This window comes from Rhipicephalus microplus, chromosome X (genome assembly GCF_043290135.1).
Source record: "Rhipicephalus microplus isolate Deutch F79 chromosome X, USDA_Rmic, whole genome shotgun sequence".
Lineage (NCBI taxonomy): Eukaryota > Metazoa > Arthropoda > Arachnida > Ixodida > Ixodidae > Rhipicephalus > Rhipicephalus microplus.
Genome location: NC_134710.1, coordinates 194,640,618 through 194,660,763, shown reverse-complemented (window position 1 = coordinate 194,660,763; position 20,146 = coordinate 194,640,618). Strand labels below are relative to the sequence as shown.

General features: G+C 49.1%; 1 protein-coding gene across 1 annotated transcript; it reads left to right on the top strand.

Moving 5' to 3' along the window:
• Positions 1–2,982: 2,982 nt before the first annotated feature.
• Positions 2,983–19,880, top strand: LOC142775165 (uncharacterized). Its single transcript, XM_075876508.1, has 3 exons — positions 2,983–3,013; positions 9,963–10,087; positions 18,050–19,880. Exons 1-3 carry the CDS (start codon positions 2,983–2,985, stop codon positions 19,868–19,870), a joined length of 1,977 nt encoding a protein of 658 aa, XP_075732623.1. The 3' UTR covers positions 19,871–19,880.
• Positions 19,881–20,146: the final 266 nt, after the last annotated feature.

Genomic DNA, 20,146 nt, shown 5'->3' with positions numbered 1-20,146 from the left:
GCAGTCGGTGCAGCTCATATTTGAAAACTTTTTCACCACGTAACCAGCAATATAATCGAGGATGCACTCTTTGGTAGAGAGCGTATCGTCAGGCAAGGATGAAATGTTCGTAGGGTCTCCGGGCTCCTCAAGAACATCATCAAAGAGGACTGCCAACATGTCAACCTGAAAAATGCATTTCAAGTTTCAAATAATTCAATGTATAGGCTGAGATTCATAAATGCAAATAACACATTATGTTTCAGTTGGTTATTTGGTCGTTTGTGTAGTGGAACTACTCCTGAAAAAAAGAAACTAGAGCTATGACTAACATAATGGCAATTTCTGTGCGTAAACAAACAAGGGGTACTTTACCTGACTGGAGGCAGTCTTTTCCTTGTCAAAAAGGCCCTGGAGCTTGAGCAACAGCTGGGGTCCTTCTCCCACGACCGAGGCCCGTTTTGGTGGCCGAACCAGGTTGTTTACGGAGAGCATCCGATAGATGAACAAGAAATGTTGGACAGTTGGCTGCCCTCCGTCACCAGCAAAATCCCTGACGATGCCAAAAAACCTCTAGAAAGAAATTTATAGCAAAAATGAGAAATTCCTAGCACATTTATACGCAAAAGGTAATCTTGTTACCTCCAGAGGATCTTGCCTAAAATTACCAACGAGCGCGTAATGGAACCCAGTTGACAGCAAGCTCTCGATCAGTGCAACTGAGCTGTGCAGTGTTATCCTGAGAGCTCCACATGTCTGCTTACTCAGAAAGCAGACTTGCCGCTTAGTTGGTAATGCCTGAATGTACTTCTCCCAGTTGTCCAGCCATGCAATGCTGTCCTTCATCACTTGGAATAAAAGTACGCTTCATCTATAGTACACAAAGGCTACTTCATAACACACGCAAGATTCTCACAGCATTGTGTTGTGCTTCGTTGAATCGGACATGGTCCGGCCTCTGGGAGTTCAGGCAGTCGAACAGCTTGTTCAGTATTCTTGTGAATTCGGATGTCGCAGTCGACCCATTGAGCTTCTTGCAGTCTTCCTGCTCGCTGTGAAACTCCATGGCCGAAACTGTACTCTCACTGAACAGCTTCAAAGTGTGTGGCAACAAGGTTTTACGTTAACTTTCCAAAACACGTGTGAGCAGATGTTTTTGAAATAGTTTGCACTGAACGTGCATGACTTGCTTGGACAGCCAACTTGACACTCATCTTTTGGAACGCATTGGGGAAAATGTGGGCTTTCGTCAACTTCGGGACAGCCCGTAGCCCAGCCTGTTCCTCCTCGTAGTCCAGCAAGTCCTTGTAGTGATAGTGAAACACCTCCTGTCCTTCAGGCAGCTGCAACATAAGAAGTCACAAATTTGTTTATAACTGAATAATTTATGTTCAGGTCAAGTCATTCCTATGTAAATTTTTTCGCTTATGAAAAACTTGCCAACTTTCAGCAAGTTGTTCCTGATGCACTCAAATATGTGCGGGGGATCTATCACTACATGGACTTGCTTTGAGGGCTCACACGGGTGTTCAAAACAAGTTTAGAGCTTGTGAATGCCCCCGGTGACACCTAAAGATAAATCATTCTACTAGTACAGTTGTTTTTCCACTACATCACTCACCACAGCTAAATGAAATTCGAAAATGCATACCCAGAGATCTCAAGGCTGATTGGCTTGATGTGGAATTGGCACACGTCACTGCATCAACAACACCAGTGTTTGCGAGGTGAACAATACACTACAGGAGAAGCTTAGCAACGATTGACCCTGGGGCAGCACCGGAAGCACAAATTGTGCCCACAGTTTGCGACCACCTTCCCAGGAAAGGTCGAAACAGGAAGACCAGCACGTGGTAGCAGTCTTTGCCATGATCGCCTTGTCATGTGTGTTCGGCGAAATCCACCTTGCCCAGTAGTGCCATGTCCGACTCGCGAATGTGCACGCTTTTTCTGACGCTCATTTCATCGAACATGAGCACCCCTGCAAAGTTTTGGGTAGGTTAACATTTTGTCTCAATGGCGTTGCTGAATATAGTACGATTAAAGAAATGAGTGCTGCTTCTTACCTCAACGCTCTCTTTCTGCAACTGCCTCTAGCTTTTCACGCAGAACCGTGAACAAAGTGCTGTCGAAACCAAAGTCAGCTTTCGGGTTTCTGAGGTAGCCATAGAGGATGCGCGGATTCGGAAGAGGCAGAAACTCATTTTCTTGAAGAAAAGTGTACACTGCTGTGGACTTTATCTTTAGCAGCAAGCAGTCGTAAATTAACTTCTTTTTGTACATGGAGAGATGGGATTGCAAATGTTTTCCATTATGAGCTTGTTGGAAACTATCCATGCAAAGCAAAATGTAATGAGAGAATGGTGTTATAAAAACTGCACACACTATATTTGCCTAAACAAACCTGCAATTTTTCCAAAATTACAAAGAACACTATACAAAACGAAATTGCCAAACCAATGTCTGCCTCAATAGGAATTGTTTTTCAGTGCATTAGAAACAAATACACGATGTTGAAATGGGCTGCACCTTTAGATAACATTTTAAAACGGGAAAGTAGTCATCCAATAGCGATGCAACGTGTGTGATGGAGTATTTGGAACTTACCGCGCAGCTGTTGGAGACTGCGCGTTGGCTTTCATGAACCACTGGTCAAAACGAGCTTCTCGCGAGCCGAACGTTTCTGGACGTCTTGATGCGATCTTCTGCTCTCATTCGCCTGTACTGTCAATTTCGCAATCTTCACTTGGCACAAACGCAGTTGCTGTTTAGTGCTTCGAAGCTGGTCTTTTACAGCTTGGAGCTCTGAGATGGAGCAGACATTCCTCTCTGTCTGGCATGCAGCCTCCAGTGCTTATCGCCCCACCTGTAAAACGAATAAATAAGGATGAATATTGATAAAGCGTCATCACGTAGCACACAAGCAATACAGGCTTTCAACATAGTGAAAAAAAGAAAGCAAGGCGATGCGATTGGAGGCTTACCATCATCCCCGGCTGCGTCATGATCGCCGATCTCTGTGTTGGAGCTCACAGTAGCTGCAGTCCCATCGTTCGGCGACGAAACGCGACGATGTTTTGCTGGCGGATTCTCTCGTTGTGAGTGCGACCCCGGCTTGGGCTTCGTAAGATACGCCGGCAGGTTTTCAAATATCCGGGGTATGGCACCGACACGGAGCTTGGGCTTCTCGCGCTGCAGAAGAACAGATTGTCCACTTATTTTCAACTCATCGGCTTTAATAATGTCCCTGGGGTCGAAATGTTTCTCGCACACACCAACGGCCTTCGACTCGAAGCTGAAAGCGTTCGTCCCCTGTCGTGGAATGGCTCGCTTCCACCTGTCGCGTTTTTCGCGGTCGCTTGGGAGGCAGAACAACGAAGCTTTTTCCGTCGTACTCCGATAGCCAGAGCGGCAATCAGGTACGCAGCACGTCAGAGGCATGGTAGTTCACATACTTTGCCCTTCGTGATGAGCGTAGAAAGCTCCAGCACACAAAAAACAACACCAGCAAGCTCACGCTTCAATGCACTGCAAATGCGGCCGCCGCCGTCTAAGCCGCCTTCACAAGACCCGTAGCCCCACCGCCCCGGAGCTTTGGTCCCCATATGAAGCTCTCCCATAGCGTGACGGAGAATTTTCGTGACCAGAAAAGTATTGAAGGACTCTGGTATTACTTATGTATGCTTTTTCTAGTAAAAGACGAACATGCAGAATATATACGTGTTGTTATGGTGCCTCAGGTATGCGCACTAAATGCTTTTTATTTGACAATCACACACGTATGAACGTTGATTCCTGAGCGACATTGGTGGTCGCTGCGGATGAGTTTGGCCGTACGGGGTATCGGCTGGTAATGTTTAGAGTACCCAGTCCCCGGTAACGGTGGACAAACAGAAAAATGTACAGACAGGCAGACCAAAGTTTTTGTGTCAAAATTCCCCAAGAAAGACTATAGTCGCGGATAATTTCCCGTTCTTTCTCTGACACCCGATATGTATGCTGGCATATAGACCTCGTGTCGTCTTGCGTTATAATTCTGTTTTTCGTGATTGACGTGTGCTGGACCTTCGAGGCAGTTGAAAAGCAATCAGAGAATTCTTTTACGAAGGCGTAAATCTGTTTCTTTTGACTGTCCGGAAGGCTCTGATTGACGGTCACGGATGTGTCGACGTTGCAGTGCACTGGTCGAATGGTTGATGTCGTTAAGCTGCATAGTTCAGTCGCCATACAGAAGTCGTGTGAATAGGCAATAGCCGTGCCTTGAGCGATGTGTTGAAGTTCATTGGAGAAATTTGTGAGTAGGACATCTGCACGGCCATTCATCAAGTGAAGAAGTCCCCTAGCTACGCAGGCACCTTTGTTCAAAAAACAACCCTACATTTGTATCCGCTATGCCTGCGCTGTTGTACAATGCGTCATTTTCTAGGAGCACCATTATACTGCAGCGTGGCGCCACAGTTACGTCATCATGAACAACGCGTAGAGCAGTGAGGCGATGTTCCTCAGATTCTTTCACAGGTATAGCTCGTTCAGTCGAAAACGACATGCTGGACCTACGCAGGTTTATTTCGGTGCCATTAGCTCGCAAAAAATTATTGCTATAATGAGTTCCCTTGAACATTCTGGCAGCACAATGAAATTGGCCACGTAAATAAAGCCCCGTATTTCAAGTCTTGCAGTGCATCTGCCAAGGGGTGTAATAATGTGACTGCCTGCCGTGCGTATCTGTGATCCACTCTACTGTGTCACAGCTTTGTTTAGCTCTTTCACCATCTTGTGACTTATCACTGAATAATCAGCACCGGTGTCGACTAAGGCATTCAGCTCCCATCCTTACATTCTCAACCGCATATCTGAAGTAACGTTTTCATTGCTGCACCCATCTACCGGAAATACACAGTCATCACCTTCAAACCATATTGGAGGATCTTCGTAACTGACGTTATCAGCTGCCTCACCTCCACAGGTCGCTTGCTTCAGTTTCCCGGAAGTGGACTTGGAGAGCGATGACCAGGCTGCCTTCAAGATGCACGTGGGCCGGATGACCGGTAGCGCATAGCTGATGGTGACCGTGACCAATGTTGGCGTAGACGTGGTGAGTTCTGGCGCGTGGACAGTGGACAAGTACTCTTCAATCTCTGCTGGTCTTTTGCCGTTTCGGGGGCACGGTGCATACAACAAGAAGCCTCTTAATCCAGCCTGTCGGTAAGGACAGAATCTGTACAGATGACCCGCTTCCTCACAATGAAAACACAGAGGCCTGCGTTCATGATCACGCCAGACGTCACTCTTCCTGGGCCTACGCTCCACATAGTGATGTGTGCTACCTGCTCCTGGGGGCAGATAGGTAGCTGTTGGTTCCCGTGGACGAGGTGCGCTGCGTGCCGCAGGTGGGAGAGGAGTAGTTGCCATCGCAACTGCTGCATTGCTGTGTTCCGTGGGTTGTCACACAACCTCAGAGTATGTTCACATAGGTCGAACCGGCTGCAGCTCATGCTCTGGCTCTCGTATCACCTGCCTGAGTTCGTCACGAACAGCGTCCGTAACAGATAGTGCAGTTGAAGTCTGGCGCATTTGCACTCTGTTCTTCTCTAATAACTGATCTAATGAGCTCTCGCAGGGCTTCAACGTCGTTCTTCTCTAATAACTGATCTCAGTTCTCTCAGTTCTTCTCTAATAACTGATCTAATGAGCTCTCGCAGGGCTTCAACGTCGTTTCGCATGCCTCCGGAAAATACCTGTGCAGGTGCGCAGTTAAGATTCCGGTTGTACTGCCGAGCCCGCTGCTCCAGTGTTTTTTCTATAGCCGTCGCTTCCGAGTAAAACTCGACAACTGTGCTTGGAGGGTTGCGGACGAGAACGGCGAACAGCTCTTGCTTCACTCTGCGCATTAGATGGCGCACCTTCTTATCCTCAGCCATGTTGTCGTCCGCACGCTTGAACAGACGGACCATGTCCTGAGTGTACATAGCAGCACTCTCGCTCGTGAGCTGGTTCCTCGATTGAAGAGCAGCCTCCGCCTTTTCTTTCCGGTCTATGTTCGCAAACGTAGCCACCGCTTGTCGTAGAAATACCTCCTAGGTAGGCAACGAGGTTTCATGATTCTCAAACCATGTCTTTGCGAAGTCTTCCTGGGCGAAGTATACGCGAGGGAGCTTCTTTCTTTCGTCCCATCCATTCAAGCTCGCCACTCTCTCGAACAGGTCCAACCAATCTTCAACATCCTCGTACGAGTCGCCGTGGAATACTGGCGGCTGGTGCGTTTGGCTAATGAACACTTGTGCTGGTGTTACCTGGCTAGTCATAGTGGTGGCATCCATCGTTTGAATTCCTTTTGGTGTGAAGTGAAGAGGACTGAACTCAGGTGAGTCACCTCGAAGATGGCGACTTGCCCTCTGGTGTACAGGAGTCACTTCCACGGGGTTGATACGCTGGTCGTTGGGACTACGCTGTCTTTAGCTCGCGGGGCTTCGATTCATAACCCAGCGCCTCCACCAGAAATGTAGCGATGCTGAGGCAGACAGGTTAAAAAAAACAAGCGTCTTTAGTAGGGCGAACTTGTGCCCACGATTCTAAAGACTATGGTCATCAAGTCTGAGTAGCCGAGTGGCACAGATCCAACTATCTTCCTCTTCCTCATTGCCGAAGCGCACGAACGAATGGCGCATGCCAGCCTAGCCGGGTCTTGCTGGTGCTGGTGCCACGATGATTGTGGCGGGCTACTTGAACGTGGCGAACCTGTCGCAGCACTATCGTCTTTAAAATGAACTTGACCTGATGCGATTTGCAGAAAGCATGCAAGGACAGGTACTTGGGTGGCTCAAAGTAAACATGCCTATTCATTTTATTTGTGTCTTGATTTAGTGGTCACGAACAGCGTAAATTTTTCACTCGCAATCAACAACGCCAATGCTGACATTTCTGCAAAAGTAGCTCTTAAACGCTGTCGCTTTAAAATTTGGAACCGACGAGTACGCACCGGAACGACCAAAACACATTCACTTGAACGCAAACGGCGATTTGGGGCAGAGTTGCTTTGAACGAGAGCGTGGTGAAGGCAGCGTGTGCGTTTTTCCTTCTCCGCTAGCGGAGTTTCATGATGGAGGGCGCTTTGCTGCTGCGCCTTATTTCGTGACGTTTTCAGGACGCTCGAGCGAGCCCAGTTTTGGCTCCTCAAGTATTCTTGCTTTGTGGGTGCTACATTTTGTGTGTTGTCTTTGTGTGTGATATTGGCATCCTGGTACCACTTGTTATATAATCGTTATTTGTGAGATTCGGCGGGCAGGCTTAGAGTTGCGTGAAGGTTGCCAATATACCGGGTGTTCAAAATTAAGCTTTATGATTTTTTTAAAATTAGGCGCTCGAAGGCACGTGAGAACCACTTGTGCAAATAAGTTAAGCGGCCAGGGGGACAGAAAGTTAGATGATAATTATCGCTGTCAGCAGCCCAATTAACTAAAATTTAATAATTAACTTTTTACTGGCTGCGGTAAGTTGGCATGTTTATATTGAAAAAATGTAGGCAGTGGTGTTTGTACACAGTTTCAGTTGGAAGATTTTTTCTAGCACGCCTGTGTTCCGAGATATCCGGCTCCAAAGTTTAATTGTCTTTCGCACGATTACGCATGCAAGAGGGTGAGGGTCCGCGCAAAGCTCCTCCCTAAAGTGACGCATCTGTTGCGTGTGGTGTTTAGTGTGTGAAGAGGGTGGAAGCGTAGGCATAGGTGATAGCAATTACCCTTGCCCTCTTCGGCCGGCGAAATCAAAATGTGACAGCGCGGTGCGCCATGAGCCTTACGCATGATCCTGATGAACGCGATAACAGGAGACCATTTTTCGCGACGTTTTTTCGTGACTTTAGATCACACTGAGACATCTTCTTGTGAACGCGTTAGCAGGACCGTCCTGCACTAGGGTGCCTCCGGTTAGAGCACAGCGTCTCTGCATTGAAGGTCTACCAAGGAAATCCACGTGGAGTCCTTTCGAGCTAATATGGCTGCTTCTGGCGTGAGGTATTCTACCAAAGTAAAAGTAGACGTGGTGCTTGCAATGGCTGAAATGAATGGCAACGCTTCGTTAGCAATGGAGCTTTACGCGTCTCGCCACCCACACCGTCCCCTTCCAACAAGGCCCACTTTCACAAACCTGTTTCGACGCTTCTGCACAACAGGCTCTGTCCACCTTCCGAGACGGACCAGGAAGGCAATCGTCGATGAAGACTTTGAAATCGACGTTGTCGCGTGCGTAACCTCGATGCCAGAGCTCAGCATCCGACAGATTGCCGATCAGTGCGGTCGCAGCATCGGAACAGTCACAAATGTTTTAAGAAAGCACAAGTTCCATCCATATCACGTTTACCTTCATCAGGACCTAAATGAGGCGGACTTTGAAAGGCGAGTTGACTTCTGCAATTGGGGCCTCATCAAAACTGATCAAGAAAATGACTTTTTGCACAGAATAATTTGGACTGATGAAGCTCGGTTTTGCCGAAATGGAAGTGTTAATCTTCACAACGCCCATTATTGGGCACAAGAAAACCCACACTGGCTGAGGCAGCACAAGCATCAAGTTCGCTGGAGTGTGAATGTGTGGTGCGGCATACTCGGGGACAGGATCATCGGACCTCACTTTTTTGAGGACAACTTGAACGGAAAGATGTACACAGAAGAAATATTAGGTGTTGTCATTGATGATCTTGTCTGCAGTCTTTCCCTGAATGACCTGCGCCAAGTATGGTTTCAGCACGATGGAGCACCACCACATTTTTCTACCAGGGCGAAGAACTGGTTGGACAGACGTTTTCCACAACAGTGGATTGGGCGCGCAGGAGCGATGTTTTGGCCACCAAGATCACCTGACCTTTCTCCGCTCGACTTTTTCCTTTGGGGCTACGTTAAAGATCGAGTTTACGTAACAGAGCCCAGCGATGTTAATGACATGAAGGACAGGATAACATCTGCCTGTGCGAGTATTCCTGCAGAAGTACTGCGCCGAGTCATCGAGTCGACGCGACAGCGGTTCATGCTTTGCGTTGCTGCCGAAGGCAGGCATTTTGAACACTTTTTGGGGCATTGACGTCTTGAGAGGTGAAGAGTTTCGATGAGATTTGTGCATGACCGAAATATGCTTATGTAGCAGCAGGAAATATGCGTTAGCAAGGATAAAACTGTTTCAGTTATTATTGGTGGAGTTGTTGCTCTTGTTTCAATAAAAGTTACAGTACTCGGACATCAGCAGTCACGCTATTCGCGTAGCCCAGGCAACGACCACGCATGCTTCTCTAGTGATTATTACGCACGCGCACTGGCATCCAGATTCTCCGCTCGCACCATTATCTCGGCATGGTATCTGCCACTATCGTTAGAGGCTCTGCAGTTGCGTGTTACGACACTGGTTGCAAGCGTTCTTCGATTTTTGATTTCGACGGCCGAAGAGGGCAAGGGTAATTGCTATCACCTATGCCTACGCTTCCACCCTCTTCACACACTAAACACCACACGCAACAGATGCGTCACTTTAGGGAGGAGCTTTGCGCGGACCCTCACCCTCTTGCATGCGTAATCGTGCGAAAGACAATTAAACTTTGGAGCCGGATATCTCGGAACACAGGCGTGCTAGAAAAAATCTTCCAACTGAAACTGTGTACAAACACCACTGCCTACATTTTTTCAATATAAACATGCCAACTTACCGCAGCCAGTAAAAAGTTAATTATTAAATTTTAGTTAATTGGGCTGCTGACAGCGATAATTATCATCTAACTTTCTGTCCCCCTGGCCGCTTAACTTATTTGCACAAGTGGTTCTCACGTGCCTTCGAGCGCCTAATTTTAAAAAAATCATAAAGCTTAATTTTGAACACCCGGTATGTCTGTGCTTTTATTACACTATGGTGGGAACTGTCCTTTTGTTCCATGTGTGGCTCCCTTTGGGGACTCTACAGAGTATGTGTGCTGCCCTCTGAACATTGTGTGTGGCATGCAGGCTCGGACTTGGACGGGGACGAGTACGTTGTCATTTGGGAAAAGTGCCTCTTCTTCTCAGGGCCGAACAGAAGGCCCAAATACTTCTCGGATCGCAACTCTGAGCCACACGGGAAGCCAATCACAGTAAGCCTATATCGCAATTGACTTTAGTTTTGATTACTTTCATGACAGTTGTGACGTTTCAGGCTGCGCATGTTTCGTCAACTGCTCTGTGATGTGAATGAGACTCTAACCAAAGCCCCTATTCATGTTTGACAGGCCCACTTTTGTACTTTCGCCATAAAATGTTCTGTATTATTCACTTGGCACTTTCACAGAATTGAAGGTTTGACTTAGAGCTCACGACCAGCAAAACACTGCACCAAATACACTGCAAGCTTGAGTCTTTGCTCTGACTTGAATTTTTTTCTCACTTTAGTGAAGTACCCTTTTGCGGGAGCAAAGGTCTCACTCTTAACACGAAAAGCGGTAAGCGGCAAAATGTGCCCAAAAAAAATCTAGCTGGCGATGCCTCATTAACCGTTGTGCACCAATAGCTGTGCCATCATAAATCATGGCTGTCTACTTGTCTTGCATAGTTCTTAATTGATGGAAAAGTGTTTAGTGTCCTCTAAGGGTTATAGACACCTAAATTACCAAGTTGAAACTTCATCTCGACATCCAGTTGTGTCATCACTCAAATTTTCACTGCTTGTGTTATAACGGAGCAACTGAGGGCAATGACAATCTAAAACCTATTGAAATGCAATTTTAGGGATTAAAAAAGTCTGAAGCATTGGGATAAAAACAGTGTATGAAGTGTTAAGGCGTTTATTAGCCGGCAACGAGCGAGAATATGCAATGGCGACAGTCACAGCAAAGCACGGGCTCCCAGCGCGAGCGGCGTCCTTGTTGGGTAGCCCCACTAGAAGGTACGCAAGAGTTCGACCCATTTCATAGTTCGGAGGCTTCGCTACAATTACCCCGGGGTCGAAGAGGGAGCCGCCTGGCGACCTAACAGCTTGTTATTATTAGCGGGTCATAATAAGCCTTCAGGCGCTCCACGTTGACGATGTCTCGCCCACGGCGGCGCATGTCCGAAGATTGTTCAACGGGTTCGATCAGATAGTTGACGGGTGAGGTGCTCTCGATGACACGGTAGGGGCCTTCGTATTTGGGACGTAGTTTGGAAGAGGGGCCAGCGGCAGAGGTTGGGGTCGAGAGCCATACAAGCGCACCAGGAAGGAACATGGGCTCAGAATTGGTGGAGCCATCACGGATACTCTTCTGCCGCTCTTGATCTTGCGTCGTAAAAGTCTTGGCAAGCTCGCGACACTCTTCAGCAAGCCTGGCTGTCTCGGAAATAGGTGTACACTCAGATGGATCCGGCGTGTACGGGAGTATCGTGTCCATGGTGTGCGACGGGTGCCTTCCGTACAGCAAGTAGAAAGGTGAAAAACCAGTCGTGCTCTGAGGGGCGGTGTTGTAGGCGTAGGTGACGAAGGGCAGTATATTATCCCAATTAGTGTGGTTGGCAGCGACGTACATAGAAAGCATGTCGCCGAGGGTGCGGTTAAAGCGTTCGGTGAGGCCATTCGTCTGTGGGTGGTAAGCAGTAGTTTTGCGGTGGACAGAATGGCACTCCGTCAGAATGGCTTCGACGACTTCCGACAAGAAGACACGGCCTCGATCACTGAGAAGCTCTTGGGGTGGTCCGTGGCGCAGTATAAATCGATGCAGCAGGAAGGACGCAACATCGCGCGCAGCAGCCGCAGGGAGAGCGGCGGTTTCGGCGTATCGCGTTAAATGGTCAACGGCAACGATGGCCCAGCGGTTACCAGCCGACGTCAGAGGAAGTGGTCCATACAAATCGATACCTACGCGCCCAAAGGGACGGTCAGGGCAAGGTAACGGTTGTAGACTGGCGTGCGACATGTGGGCTGACGGTTTACGGCGTTGGCAAGTGAGGCAAGAGCGAACGAACTGCTGCACATAGCGGTACATCCCGCGCCAGAAGTAGCGTTGTCGAATGCGATGGTAGGTTTTGAATACCCCAGAGTGCGCGCATTGCGGATCAGAATGGAATGATTCACATATCTCTGACCGCAGACTGCGGGGTATCACGAGTAACCACTGCCGGCCGTCGGCGTCGTAATTGCGTCGGTGTAGGAGGCCGTCACGAATGGCGAAATGGCGAGCTTGACGACGCAATGCACGCGTGGATGGCGTTGCGGATGGGTCAGAGAGCATGTCGATGAGCGGGCCGATCCAATTATCCTTTCGCTGTTCGCTAGCGATGATGTCAACATCAATGGCAGAAACAGCAGCCGAGGATACTGAGCAGAGCACATCACCTTCAGGCAGAGGGGAGCGCGAGAGGGCGTCGGCGTCAGCATGCTGGCGTCCGTTGCGGTACAGCACGCGGATATCGTAGTCTTGTAAGCGAAGAGCCCAACGGGCGAGACGGCCTGAGGGATCCTTCAATGATGAAAGCCAGCATAGTGCATGATGGTCGGTGACGACATCGAATGGGCGACCATACAAATAAGGTCGAAACTTTGTAAGAGCCCAGACGATCGCCAGGCACTCTTTCTCCGTGACGGTGTAGTTTTTCTCGGCTCTCGTGAGCGTACGGCTTGCATATGCTACGACATATTCAGGGAATCCGGGTTTTCGCTGCGCCAGGACAGCGCCGAGGCCTACTCCGCTGGCGTCCGTGTGCACCTCAGTTGGGGCTGTAGGGTCGTAGTGGCGTAGAATGGGAGGCGACGTCAACAAATGGCGGAGCTTCGCGAACGCGTCGTCGCACTCGGATGACCACGAATTGAAGGGCCCGTTGCTTCCAAGGAGCTTCGTCAGCGGTGATATGATCGTGGCGAAATTTCGTATGAAGCGTCGGAAGTATGAGCACAGGCCCACGAAACTACGCAGTTCTTTGACAGATGCAGGTTTGGGGAATTCGGCCACGGCCTGAAGCTTGGCAGGATCAGGAAGAATGCCGTCTTTGGACACGACGTACCCCAGTATGGTGAGTTGCCGTGCTGCAAAGCGGCACTTTTTCAGATTTAGTTGTAAGCCGGCATTGCTCACACGTGCGAAAACTTCTTTCAGACGTTGGAGATGCGTGGAGAAATCCGGAGCAAAGACAATGACATCGTCGAGGTAACACAAGCACGTGTACCATTTCAAGTTGCGCAGAATGGTGTCCATCATGCGCTCAAAGGTCGCAGGTGCATTACATAGACCAAAAGGCATGACGTTAAACTCGTACAAGCCGTCTGGCGTGACGAAGGCGGTCTTTGGTCGAGCGTCGTCAGCCATGGGTACTTGCCAGTACCCCGAGCGCAGATCGAGAGAAGAAAAAAAATCGGCTCCATGAAGGCTGTCAATCGCGTCATCGATGCGTGGCAGTGGATAAACATCCTTGCGAGTGATCTTATTGAGCCGTCTGTAGTCTACACAGAACCGCACAGAACCGTCTTTCTTCGCAACAAGAACAACAGGAGACGCCCATGGACTGTCGGAGGGCCGAATAACGTCGCGTCGGAGCATATCGTCAACCTGATCATTAATTACTCGACGTTCAGCAGGCGACACGCGATATGGACGTTGCCGTAAAGGTGGATGGTCACCAGTGTCGATGCGATGCGTAACAACGGACGTGCGACCGAGAGAACTTCGCCCGACATCGAAAGAAGAACGATATTCTTGTAACAGGTCCAGAAGTTGGGAACGCTGTACGGCCGTAAGGTTGTCAGCGATGGAGGGGCCAAATACATCAGCAGACGACGAATCAGAAGTGGAAACAGCATTGATGGTATACGACCTGGGAGCGCGCGTGTCATCGGGTACGTCCAGGACTTGTGCGTCGTCGACTGGTTCCACTCTGCCGAGACATTCCCCTCGAAGCAAGGTAACAGCGTACGGGAACGGGTTGGTTACAAAAATAGCAGTGTTGCCCTGGTTGACCTGCACGGTCGCGAAAGGTACTAGCAACCCTTTCCTGCTGCAAGCGCGGTCAGATGGCGAAACAAGTCCAATGGTGTCGGAGAGACCAGCGCAGTAGACAGACACAGCCGTCGTCGAGTTTGGAGGCACTGTTGTATCGTCTCTCGTTAGAATCTTGCTCAGTGTCGGGGGACTGTCTTCTGGCGTCAAATGCGAGAAGGGTGAGAGCTCAATTTCGGCAGCGGCACAATGGATGACGGCGTCATGGCGGGAGAGAAAGTCCCATCCCAGGATGACGTCATGAGAGCATGCCTGAATGACGATGAACTGGGCGACATACAGAACGTCCTGGATGACAACGCGAGCTGTGCACCCTGCTGTAGGATGAATCCGGTGCATACTCGCAGTACGAAGGGATAACCCAGAAAGTGGCGTCGTCACTTTTCGAAGTAAGCGGCAGAGTTTTTCGTCCATAACTGATACGGCAGCTCCAGTGTCAATAAGAGCCGATGCACAAACACCGTCCACAAGCACGTCAATGACATTCGAGGGGCTGCTCTGAGGGCTTTCACATTGCGATAGCGTCGCAGTCCTTGCCTCAGGGACTGCGACGACTAGTTTTCCCGCTCATGAGATGCCGCACTTGGCCGCATGGGAGACAGGGAACGGCGTCGTGGAGACGGTGATCTTCGAGACGGACCTGGGCGAGATCGAGGGGGCATAGACGGCGGTTCTTCGCGATAAGGACGGCTGAGTTGGCCAGCAACAGGTGAAGAAATTGGAGCCGGCTGTACGCGATGGCAATAACGGGCCACGTGACCGGCGTAACCGCAGGCAAAGCAGATGGGCCGGTTGTCGGGTGTGCGCCATCTGTTCACCGGGGTAGGTCTCACCCATGTCGCAAGGGCTGATGGACGGAACGGTGGCTGCATGGTGGACTGAAGCTGAGGCTGAGGGGTTACGTCAACATACGTAGCGGGCATACCCGCTGCAACGGACGGAGGTCGTGCAGCAGCTTCAGCGTAGGTCAGAGGGGCGGGTGCTTGAACGACTTGGGGTGGCCTGGCGACCACTTGCGCGTAACTCAGGGACGCAGGAGCCGGAGGCTGTTGGGGGTGGTAAGCAGGCATTACCTCCGCTATTTCCTGTTCAATCGCTCGGCGGATGGGAGGGAGAAGAGTAGTAGTCGATTGTTGAACAGCAGGTTGGTGGGAAAAGGGCAGGAGGGAGAACTGACGCGCGATTTCCTCACGGATAAAGGACTTCAGTTCTGCCATCAACGCCACTTGGTCACAACTGGCCTCCAAGCCAGCAAGCGTTGCAGCTCGTGGTGGGGAGCGTCGGGTCATCGAACGCTGCCGGCGGAGCTCCTCGTAGCTCTGGCACAGTGTGATGACCTCAGCCGCCGTGCCGGGGTTTTTGGCGAGCAGCATCGTGAAGGCATCATCGTCGATGCCTTTCATGATGTTTCGGATCTTGTCAGACTCGGACATGGTGTGATTGGATTTGTTGCAGAGGTCCAGGACATCTTCAATATAGCTGGTGAATGACTCACCAGCCTCCTGAGCACGTTCACGCAAGCGCTGCTCGGCTTGCAGCTTGCGAACAGCAGGGCGGCCGAAGACGTTGACGATTGCGGTCTTGAAATCGGACCAGGTGGCAAAATCGGACGCGTGGTTGTTGTACCACAAACTGGCGACACCGGCAAGGTAAAACACCAAGTTTGTCAGCTTGCCGTCCTCGTCCCATTTGTTGGGGACGCTCACGCGGTCGTAAATGGCGAGCCAGTCCTCCACGTCAGTGCCATCAGCGCCAGTGAAGATGGGTGGATCGCGGATTCTGGGGACACCGGGACAAGGGGGTGGCATTGGAGGAGGCGTTTGCTGAGAAGCGTCTTGGTACATAGTAGATGGCAGGGTACGTGATCGTAGCTCCAAAGGCATAGACAGGGATCGCAGCACTCTCCACCAAATTGTTAAGGCGTTTATTAGCCGGCAACGAGCGAGAATATGCTATGGCGACAGTCACAGCAAAGCACGGGCTCCCAGCGCGAGCGGCGTCCTTGTTGGGTAGCCCCACTAGAAGGTACGCAAGAGTTCGACCCATTTCATAGTTCGGAGGCTTCGCTACAGAAGCAATAAATATTCATACATTTCACTGCATGAGGATACACTGAAATGTCCATTATATATTACATGGGAGAGGCCATTGTCCTGCAGTGGACGCAGCCAGGCTGATGATGATGATGATGATGATGATGATGAATACATAAGATATACAGGTAATATTATTAACAATGCATAAAAACGAGACAAGAACTGTGGACCAAGTGCTGGGAGAAATAAACTTAAAGCTTGATATAATGGACCCTGATATAATGAAATATCGGTCATAACGAAGTAAATGAAAGACAGTGTTTCAATGGATATAGCGTTAGCGTTAGAAAGAAATCTTTAACAAATTTTTGTATATAACAAACTCGTGTACGATAATGTTATATTGAGGTGTAAGTGTAGTAAATTTCAGGCTAGAAATAGTGATTTGGTTGAATGATTTCAAAGCAAATTTGAATAGTATATTTTATATATTATGAAAGAAAAGGAACATATTTCTCATGGCTTAACCTGCACAATATCTAAAATAGAACCAAGGCATGCACATAGGTCACTCTTTTTGGTTCATAGGCAAGTGGAAGTAACACTAAATAGTAGCAGGATCTGATTTTCATTAATATGCAACTGATCACTTGTAAAACAGGTTAACATATTATAACTGACTATACTCGGATTGGAGCCCGCCCTGGCTCGTTTCAGTAAGTTTAAGGTTAAGAAATGATGAATTGATGTGAGGGTGTTATGTTCAACCTTGTAGTCGGGCTTCACAACAGTGTGGATTTCTCCCAGATAGGTTTATTCACGGTGTAGCACCTCTACTGCAGTGAAACCACATTTCCAAGAGGTTACGTGTGGTTTATAAGTCTGTTAGCTCATTTCGAATACCTTGAAACTTACAATATTTTGAATAGGCTCGATTGAGCCCACAAATGGTTTTCAGCATTCGGTCTTTTATGTTGTTCTTGCCTTGTAGTGTCTTCGCGCTATTTCCAGAATTGATATTGTACCAACAAGTTGAAACGTGTCCCATGTAAAGACGGAAATAATCAGTTTCATCAGGGTGTTTCTCAGTTGCTCTCCTGGGGATGTGATTGACTAGTCATCCACTGCATTTCTCAAGGACACATGGCATAGACGCACCCACAGTACGCTGACGCTTCTCACACAGAAGATACATGGGAGTCCCTTCTGCATATCACTAACTCGGCACAGCAACGCCGGGTAATCTCACGTGCTAAAAAATGCTTACCAGCGAAAACGACAGGGCAGGAGGGCACAGGAGAAGAGACAAGACAGAGCGCTGAACTGCCAAATATTTATTTTTTGCGGAGGTCTTCGCTTTCTCACGCGCATTGGAGGCCATGCGCATTGGAGGCAGGGGTGTCCTAAGGGATCCCTGCTGACCTCCTCAAAGCAGCGTAACCGACCTCTCCGCCGGTCCCCTCTTTTGGGAGTAATAAAGTTTTGATCATCAAGGAACCAATTCAGTTTGCTTTTATGTTTGCAGGTCTGTGACTTTGCATTATTGTTATGTGTGACCTAACGTCTATACAAATTGTATACAAATTGTACTCATCACTTTGCAGGATCAAATATTTATTCTCAATTTCTTCTATATTTTCACTCATTGCTGAGGTCTGTAGCCTTGTTTGGCAAGGTGCAACCAAAAAGTTTTAGTGCTTATTGTCATTTACTATCTTGTTGCATCATATTAACCGGTCACAGCATCATTGTTCGATGTATTTTGCCAACTTCTTGCATGTATGCTGCTGCATGTCAATAATATTAACATGCAAACATCACTGATACTCTGGCATGAGCGAGATGATACAATTGTCCTGTAATGTTGGATTTGGCAAAGTGCTTCGTGCTGTCGTTGCGATTTGAGTATTGCTTGTTTTGCTGTGCAGAAGTTCACTGCAATGTAAAAACATGTGGGTACCTTTTTTGTTCTTGTTCTTTTTTGAGCTGGCATGGTTAACCAATCGCTGCATGTTGTGACAGCTTCCATCACAAAGGCACGTCTCTTTTGTCTCTATTGCAGACCGATGGCATGATTCAATTCATATGCAACTATATCAAGAATGATTCCATTGGTATCTTCGCCAACACATACCTGGCCTGGGCTGACAAGGAGACTGAAGGAATTTATTCACAGAAGTGCCTTGCCATCGCTGAAAAGATCAGCGTCTGCCTCGACTTCACAAAGAACGGCAAGACTGCCTACCTTCGACGAGACGAGCGGCCCATGCTGTACCCAGGCTTCATGGAAAAAGGAAGCCACAAGACCACGTGCCGGTCCGACAGGGCACTCGTAGTCTTGTGCCGAACGTGCCGTTCCTTGGAGGCCGCCGTGGGCAGGTTGGGTCACCGGCACGTTGACCCTGGTCGGTGCCAGGCGCTTGCCATACCAGGTTGGGAAGAGTACCGAAAGTCGGCGGCGCAGGCTCTGACGGATTACAACACGAACCTTCGGCGAGTACTGAACCAGTACGGCATCGGGTCTGAGGGTGAGGTTATGGCGTGCGTGGTGAACACGTTCAACGCCTATCACAGCGCCCAGTCAGACAAGCTGAACATAGAAGACCTCGTTGAGAAGATGGTCAAGTTTCTGACGGTCACCACACGCGACGTCTTCTACAAAGGCATCTTGAAAGAAATGCAGGAGAGCTGCATATTCGATACAGAGGAATTGACCAAGAGGAAGTTTCGCAGGGCCTCAGCCTGGTACATGGTGACGTATGAGCAGAAAGAAGAGGACTCATTTTTTAGCTTTCCCTGGTGCATCGCGGACCTTCTCATCGAGATCTTGCGCAGCGCCGGCGCTCAGGACATGGTGTGGTGCCCGAACATTTTGTACTGGAAGATTGACCACCTTGTCGAAGAGAACAGCAGCCTTGCGGAGAATGATGGTCTGGGTGCAAGTTGCGATTCCTTCAAGACAGCCTTTCAAATAATTAAAAAGTTGCTGAAAGAGGAGACGCTGCTTGGCGAGCACAAACCTGGCGCGTCATTCAAGCCCGGGCTGTGCTCCAACTGCCTGTTAGACATTCACAATGAGTTTGTGGAAAGTAGCAAATTTGCACCCTTGAGCAAGATTGTCACGAGGAGGCGGCATGCCATGATGATGTTGGAAACAGCAGCTTCCCAGGATGAGCCAAGTACCGAGCCAACTGTGGAGGCATCAAAGAAACTGAGTGCAGGCAAATGCATTTCCCACAAGAAGGCTCCTACTGAACCCTGGCAGATTATCGATGGGTTTGTGGAGCCCCTTTGTCTGGACGTCTCTGACGAGACAGTGGACTCTGGATTGTCGGAGCAGGGTGGACAAGGTGAGTACAACGAGCAGGACGTCGAAGAGGTCACTACTTCCACGGCACTGCTCCTGCACGAGCCATGGGACGGGTGCGACACCGAGCTAGACCATGGCAAGGACCCCAGTGTGGGCACTCTGGTGGTCTCTTTTCTGCGGTGGTGCCTGGAGCAGCATCGGCTGCCGCGGGAGATGTGCCGTGTGGGTGCCTGTGCGGGCGGTGGCTACGACTGCCAGACCCACAGGCTGTCGATGGTGGCGCTGCGGGCGTACAGTTCGCTGGCAGTTTCCCTCGACCCATGCCACATCTCGCTGCCCTGTGACCCTGCCTACCACGATTCTCATCGGGAAGTCTTCGAGCGGGATCCCGTCCGCATCCTGATAGCCAATCCAGGGATGGAGCAGATGCTGAAAGAGAAGCTCAATGCCGTGAGATATATTTTCGCCATCTATCGCCATCTATCTATCTGCATGAGTGCGTTCAGGATGACGATTATCTCGACCAACTTTGGCCTCCTTCCTGACAGTATCAGAATGCCAACATATAGATAGATATTATGAACTGGTCGTGAAGAGGCCGTAGTGTTGGCATCGACATAAGCTCCCAACTTTTCGGATTATGTAAATGTTTCATTCATTTTACCTTAATTTCATTCATTTACCTGAATTTAACCGAATTTTTAGCCATATCTTTAGCCAAAGCAAGGTGTGGTTAAATGGCAGTGATACAGCACTTTATAGCAAAAATACAGCAGAAAAATTGATATGATAAACAAAGTTCATTGATACTCACAATTTTACTGTTTTTCTTCCTGGACACTATGGAAC

What these genes read in the sequence shown, in the direction of transcription:
- LOC142775165 (XM_075876508.1), top strand. Translation starts at nt 2,983, where the DNA reads ATGATCGCCGATCTCTGTGTTGGAGCTCACA. An exon ending in TCTCTGTGTTGGAGCTCACA is followed by an intron (nt 3,014 to 9,962) that starts GTAGCTGCAGTC and finishes TGTGGCATGCAG; the next exon opens with GCTCGGACTTGGACGGGGAC. An exon ending in CACACGGGAAGCCAATCACA is followed by an intron (nt 10,088 to 18,049) that starts GTAAGCCTATAT and finishes TCTCTATTGCAG; the next exon opens with ACCGATGGCATGATTCAATT.